Below are 7,853 nucleotides of genomic sequence, written 5' to 3'. Positions count from 1 at the left end.
ACACCATGTTAGGCACTTTGGGTAAAGCTGTGTGACAAAAAATGTAGGCCTTCCAATCGCATGTATTGTGTCCCTGTATTTTCAAGAGATAGGCGGAGAAAAGTTACTAAGAATGCTGCATTCTCCTCACAACCAACTGCTTCATACGGATCCAAACGCATTACACCCTGTCACAGTCTATACATTAGTCATCACCAATTAGAACATAGAACGTCGCTACAGCTTTCTAGTAACACAAAAAAACGGTATTGCAGTGTTGCTAGAAGAATACAAGTATGTTTGTTTTAGATCCTGTCTTCAGAATTCAGTTATGTTATTTTATTTTGAATTACAGAATGTCGTGCTGCTTTATTTTATCGTTGAATGATGAAATAGAGTTGTGTGTGCTTTGATTGCTATTCGTTGATTGCGTGTGTGATCAAAATATAACATTTAAACAGATCCAGACAGTCATAATTCCCTGAGACCGAGCTACATAGCTTGGGTCTAAATCTGAATTGAAATATTGCAGTGCAGGTGATTTAAGTATTGCAAACGCCCAAGTTTCCCCTTAAAGCTGGCAGAAAAAAGCTTGTTATTAAATCATAAAACCGTCAAAAATAGGTTTTATTCACATTAAATCGTGTATATTACACAGTCATCAATCATTATTAATGAATATAAAAAAATATAAAAAATGCTATGTGAAGGCGATAATAATTTCTTTTTCAGCAATATTCGCGGTCTGCGTTCGTGATAAAAATCGTATAAACCAGTAAAGCAGCAATCTATACAACTTCTTTTCCCTAGCAATAACTGCGTTTTATGTAGCATATATACCTTGCACATGTCCGCAAGCTCAGTGAGTGTGGTTGTGATACTACGTTCACCAACCGGGCAGGGCCTCCTTGCTTACTGTGACGAAGGTTCAGACTGACGAGCATTACTGGGTAAGCTCTGAAAATTATGATAGATACAGGAAGAAAGAAAGGAAAAAAGAAAGAAAGAAAGAAAGAAAGAAAGAAAGAACAACATTAAAGATAGAAAGAAAGACCGAAAGACAGACAGACATACAGAACGAAAGAAAGAAAACAACAACAAACAAGTCGCGTAAGGCGAAAATACAATATTTAGTCAAGTAGCTGTCGAACTCACAGAATGAAACTGAACGCAACGCAACGCAGCAAGACCGTATACTCGTAGCATCGTCACTCCACCGCCCGTGGCAAAGGCAGTGCCCGTGGAATTGACAAGAAGAGCGGGGTATTCGTTGCGCTGAGAAGGATAGCACGCTTTTCTGTACCTCTCTTCGTTTTAACTTTCTGAGCGTGTTTTTAATCCAAACATATCATATCTATATATTTTTGGAATCAGGAACCGACAAGGAATAAGATGAAAGTGTTTTTAAATTGATTTCGAAAAAAACCATTTTGATAATAATTTTTATATATTTAATTTTCAGAGCTTGTTTTTAATCCGAATATAACATATTTATATGTTTTTGGAATCAGCAAATGATGGAAAATAAGATAAACGTACATTTGGATCGTTTTATACATTTTTATTTTTTTTTACAATTTTCAGATTTTTAATGACCAAAGTCATTAATAATTTTTTAAGCCACCAAGCTGAAATGCAATACCGAACCCCGGGCTCCGTCGAAGATTACTTGACCAAAATTTCAACCAATTTGGTTGAAAAATGAGGGCGTGACAGTGCCGCCTCAACTTTCACGAAAAGCCGGATATGACGTCATCAAAGACATTTATCAAAAAAATGAAAAAAACGTTCGGGGATTTCATACCCAGGAACTCTCATGTCAAATTTTATAAAGATCGGTCCAGTAGTTTAGTCTGAATCGCTCTACACACACACACACACACACACACACACACACACGCACACACGCACGCACATACACCACGACCCTTGTTTCGATTCCCCCTCGATGTTAAAATATTTAGTCAAAACTTGACTAAATATAAAAAGGAAAAGAAAATAAGATGGACAGAACGACTATATAATAGAAGGTAAAACAATAAAGAAAGACAGAAAGAAAGAAAGAAAGAACACGAAAGACAGACACTAATATACATTTACAAGTAAACAAAAGCAACATCGTTGACAGATTAAACACAAATGTTAATACTTGTAAAGGTTACAATGCGCAAGTTCGTCTTATTTTACAGGCTACTTCGACCCAGCTTGTGCTCGTTTGCTTTCTTGTCAGGATGATGAAGTTCCCGGTATTCTACTCACTATGCGTCCTGGCAGTGATTGTCTCATGCCATGTGGCCCTGTCATGTAAGTAAAAAGCATAAGTCGTACCCCGTCGTCGAGCAATTTTGGCGTACATCGATGTTTGCCGATTTTGACTTTGTTTGCTCTTTGGACTAAGGAACTCATTCTCCGTTACCTGGTGCTTTCAGATTCTAAATGCGATACGCGGAAGTGTAGAAATCCACCCGTGATGAAATGGTGTAACTTTTTGATGTGCAGAAATGTGAAGAAATTGGCAGAAGTCCCAGAGAGAAAACGGCGTAACTTTACCAGAGAATGTGTACTTCACAGTCTCTGACTCTACCGATCAGAGACATAGGCCACAAAATGGCGTAACAGTTCGAACAGTTTTCTCTCTCTCCTGAAAAGTTGCAGTACAAATCGATTAACGCCAACATTGCCCCAAGCAAAACAAGTCGCGTAAGGCGAAAATACAATATTTAGTCAAGTAGCTGCCATTTGTCAGCAAGACCGTATACTCGTAGCATCGTCAGTCCACCGCTCATGGCAAAGGCAGTGAAATTGACAAGAAGAGCGGGGTAGTAGTTGCGCTAAGAAGGATAGCACGCTTTTCTGTACCTCTCTTTGTTTTAACTTTCTGAGCGTGTTTTTAATCCAAACATATCATATCTATATGTTTTTGGAATCAGGAACCGACAAGGAATAAGATGAAAGTGTTTTTAAATTGATTTGGACAATTTAATTTTGATAATAATTTTTATATATTTAATTTTCAGAGCTTGTTTTTACTCCGAATATAACATATTTATATGTTTTTGGAATCAGCAAATGATGGAGAATAAGATAAACGTAAATTTGGATCGTTTTATAAATTTTTATTTTTTTTTACAATTTTCCGATTTTTAATGACCAAAGTCATTAATTAATTTTTAAGCCACCAAGCTGAAATGCAAAACCGAACCCCGGGCTTCGTCGAAGATTACTTGACCAAAATTTGAACCAATTTGGTTGAAAAATGAGGGCGTGACAGTGCCGCCTCAACTTTCACGAAAAGCCGGATATGACGTCATCAAAGACATTTATCAAAACAATGAAAAAAACGTATGGGGATTTCATACCCAGGAACTCTCATGTCAAATTTCATAAAGATCGGTCCAGTAGTTTAGTCTGAATCGCTCTACACACACACACACACAGACACACAGACACACAGACACACACACACACGCACATACACCACGACCCTCGTTTCGATTCCCCCTCGATGTTAAAATATTTAGTCAAAACTTGACTAAATATAAAAAGGTGTCTGAGTGTATGCTAACTTTGCATTTTCACAAATCGACTAACTCCAAAATTGCGTGTCGACGACGAAGTGTTCCCGAGGAAAAAACAGGTGACTGAGTTTTTTATTAACTTTGCATTTTGGTTTGTGTTCGAGTACAATGATACTTTCATCACGTAAACAACAACAACAAGAGGCGAAGCCTTCAAGGCTCACGTAAGAAACTTCGACAAACAGTAACACAAACTCAATCACTCCTTCACACATACACACACACACAGTAAGCATAAGTGACACGGTGCAAGAGTGCGAGACACTAGATCTCGATCTGTCTGTCTATAGCCTACCAGGGACACGATACTGCGCTTTCGACAGCGCTTCCTCGCGCAGACACTGGAAACACGCTGTGCAGATTTCGACAGCGCTTCCTCGCGCAGACACTGGAAACACGCTATGCAGATTAACCTGTAGGAAATCTCCTTTGGTATCTTCTTTATCTTTTTTTTCTGGAGCTTCGAAACCGAACAATGTGAAATCGTCTTCTCCGAATCGGCGAACTGCAGCTCGGTGATAACTGTATCTATACCACAATCCTTCACGCGATCTGACCTAGCCTTGACCCCTGACCTGGTCTACATACCACACACGACACAACCATTCAGCTGTTTTTACCCCCCACCACCCGTTTTCTTTGGATAAACACTTTAACTACATACGTGCCGACGAAATGTTGATCATTGCTTCAATATGTTGAAGCTGTTGCTTGGATAATAACCAGGTAAAATTAGTATTTCTGTGTTTAGTCAAATGTTAAAGTTTCTATCACACACACACACACACACACACACATACACACACACACACACACACACACACACACACACATACACACGCACAGACAGACAAAGTTTAGCATCGCATAGGCTACCATTACGTGAGCCAAAAACCGCCTTGGCGTATGCTTGAACCTGCTGACGTTTCTTTGAAATTTACTAAAAGTCAATTACAGCATCACCACACGATTAATTACTACAACACATATTTCATTTGGATCCATTATTTTGCGTAAACTAATATTTGACAATGGATTGATTGATTGATGGATTGATTCGTGTACAAGGTTTAATAGGCTAACAAAAAAGTATGTTTGCAATTTCGACCAAATAAAGGGTAAAAACACGGATGTGCATTATTTAATGTCTGCACGTCTTGTGTATTTGTTACAGTAAATAATCAAAACAAGGAAATCCGTTAACATTTTATTGCATCAAATATCCTTTTTCACTCGGGGATTTTGTCAATGTCCATAGTTTTTTTCTCCAGATAATCAGCATATGTTGTATCTGTTTGTATGTGATTGATGTGTCATGTTCTAATTTTCTGTTTTTGACTCCTTAGTACGGTTGAAGATGTGCAAGACAGGCAAATGGAGGTGTGGCACTGAGAAATGCGTAAAGATAAAACGTCGCTGTGATGGTTCTAACAACTGCGGGGACAACGCTGATGAACAACACTGTGGTATGAACATGTTTCAGCAGGAAACTATACAGGGAGTGGCATACAGACAGACAGTAATACATGCATAGTCAAATGCACGAAAACACCCGGTTTGAAAAATTCATTCATGTAAACACACGCACGCATGCACAGACAGACAGACAGACAGACAGACAAACAGACAGACAGACAGACAGACAGACAGACAGACAAACGGTTAATGTGGTGTGATTGTCGCTGTTTTTATTGTTGTGTTAGTGGTTGCTGTTGTTGGTGTTGTTGTTGTTGTTTTTGTTGTTGTTGTTGTTGGTGGTGTTGTTGTTGTTGTTGTTGTCGTCGTTGTTGTTGTTGTTGTTGTTGCTGATGTGGTTGTTGCTGCTGTGGTTGTGGTTGTGGTTATGGTTGTTGTTTTTGTTGTTGGTGTTGTTGTTGTTGTTCTGGCCGCTGTTGTTCTAATTCCCAAAATAAACACGATATCATTCCAAACAGATAGTCTATGTCCCGGGTATGTGCGTGCGTGCCTGCTTGTGTGTGTGTGTGTGTGTCTGTGTGTATGGTGTGTGTGTGTGTGTTTGTGTGTGTGTGTGTGTGTGTGTGTGTGTGTGTGGGTGTGTGTGTGTGTGTGTGTGTGCAGACCAATGGACATGTCAACCTAATCAATGGAAGTGCAACAACAACCAACGGTGCGTCTATTTGTCACAACGCTGTGATGGTCGTGATAACTGTGGTGATAATAGTGACGAGGAGAACTGTGGTATGTATAGAGAGAGGGAGGGAGAGAGAGAGAGATAGAAAGAGAGGGAGAGAGGGAGAGAGGGAGAGAGAGAGAGAGGGAGAGAGGGAGATAGAAAGATAGAGAGAGAGAGGGAGATAGAGAGGGAAAGAGGGAGAGAGAGAGAGAGGGAGAGAAAGAGAGAGGGAGGGAGAGAGAGAGAGAGAGAGAGAGAGAGAGAGAGAACAACACATAACTAAGTTTGTACGGTGTTGGCCTCGGGCCCTCTGTTAAATGCTATTGTTCAATATCGACCATAAATCGCAGCAGATTTAGTTGTGTAGTTGTTTTTGATTTTTGTTCATTTAAGTTCAGATAAACTAGGAAACATGCACACGAAGTTACTTCGAAGTTTAGTGTATTCCTAACAAAGGTGTCCATATCTCTAAGAAGATTAAATGGTGTGTGTGAAATTGGAACAACAATTATGTTTTGGAATTATCGAATGTTCAAAGATATTTTTGCATGTGAAGACTACGTCACACACCTGCCATATCAGCAATGTGTTTCAATGATGAAGTTTAGAACATTAAACAACAATTTGCCTGTACAGAAAGAACGTTATCTTAACATCCCGAGGTCAGAAAGAACTTGCACCAAATGTGTGTCGCATGACATAGGTGATGAATTCCATTATTTATTTGTCTGTGATTTTTTCAAAGAAGAAAGAGCTGAGTTGTTACCACCCGGCTTACTATTGGAAAAAACCTAATGCACTTAAATTTAAAAAGTTGGTTGATACTAAGAAAAATAAATTGCTAAAGAATATTTTGGACTTTATTAATAGAATTTGTAACAGTTTTTCATAATTTTTTAATTTTTTTTTAATTTTTTTTTATTTATTTATTATATTAGCATATATCATGATTGTATTGATTGTATTTATTGTTCAAAATGCCCCCATGGGTTATGGACTAATAAAACTTGAACTTGAACTTGAACTTGGTAAAGTTGTCAACAGACAATCCCGTAAGAAAATGCTAAACAAAACACGAATGTATAAACACAGTTAGTACCGTTAAAGTGACATCAATGTAACCTTGTGCACATGCACACAGTTGTCATAATCATGGTGTAACATGTGTAATGGGTCCTGCATAGCCATGCATGTTAAAATGACGTTAAAGCATAAAACAACTAACCACGGTTATGCTTTACTTATGTATGCCATGTGTTGTTTTATTTCTCGTGACATCGAACAGGAAAGCTGAGGATGGACTGCCCGACCTATGTGATGGAGAAGTCCAGCATGACGTGCACGTGTAGCGCGAAGATGAGTAACCCCCACAACGTCACGTGGCCCGGACACTCACAGTCAGGCTCCCTCTCGCTCTCCAACGTTCAACGCTCAGACAACGGGACACAGTACACCTGTCTTCTCACGGCTGACGGTGTCAGGGAAGAGGCGGTGTACACTCTGCGAGTTGCCTGTAAGTGACTTCTTTAGGATCACACACACGATTGCAGTATAATGCATTAGAGCACATACGCACTAGCGCGCGTACAAACGCACGCACGCACGCAAGCAAGCAAGCACGCACGCACGCACGCACACACACACATACACACACACACACACATACACACACACACACACACACACATACACACACACATGCACACACATACACACACACGCGCGCGCGCACACACACATACACATAGACACACCTATGTTATTTTCTTATTGATCAGAAAAGACACTTCAACAGTAACAACGACAACAAGCCATTAACATAATCTGAAAACTATATTGATACCACCTCACCAACAACAACACAAACAACACCATCAAAAACACGAACAACACCATCAACACCACCACCAACAACAGTAGCAACAACAACAACAACAACAACAGCAACAACAACAAAACCAACAACAACAACAATAACAACAAACGCGTAAGATTTAATCTGAACAAAATGTAAATTGAACTTCTGTTTTCAGACGGTCCATACCTAGGGCAAGTCAGTATTTCTCCCTCCGCCCTCGTTAAGAACGGAACACAGCCAGTCACCCTGACTTGCACAGCAAACGACACCTACCCCGCACCCTACGTTGAGTGGGCCGGGGTGC

At 39.6% G+C, this 7,853-nt stretch overlaps 1 protein-coding gene across 1 annotated transcript in view; it reads left to right on the top strand.

The window, feature by feature from the left end:
* Positions 1-772: 772 nt before the first annotated feature.
* LOC138973771 (transmembrane protease serine 7-like) overlaps positions 773-7,853 on the top strand; it is a gene marked incomplete at its 3' end in the record, with an annotated part of 14,450 nt that continues 7,369 nt past the window's right edge. Inside the window, 6 exon segments of the mRNA XM_070346482.1 lie at positions 773-929; positions 2,169-2,283; positions 4,904-5,023; positions 5,637-5,756; positions 6,977-7,204; positions 7,725-7,853. The exon segment at positions 7,725-7,853 is cut by the window's right edge and continues 180 nt beyond it. Of these exon segments, the coding sequence (XP_070202583.1) occupies positions 2,211-2,283; positions 4,904-5,023; positions 5,637-5,756; positions 6,977-7,204; positions 7,725-7,853 (670 nt within the window).

This window comes from Littorina saxatilis, linkage group LG8 (genome assembly GCF_037325665.1).
Source record: "Littorina saxatilis isolate snail1 linkage group LG8, US_GU_Lsax_2.0, whole genome shotgun sequence".
NCBI classification, from domain to species: Eukaryota; Metazoa; Mollusca; class Gastropoda; order Littorinimorpha; family Littorinidae; genus Littorina; species Littorina saxatilis.
Note: the sequence above shows the minus strand (reverse complement) of the source record. Positions and strands in the feature narration are given on the sequence as shown.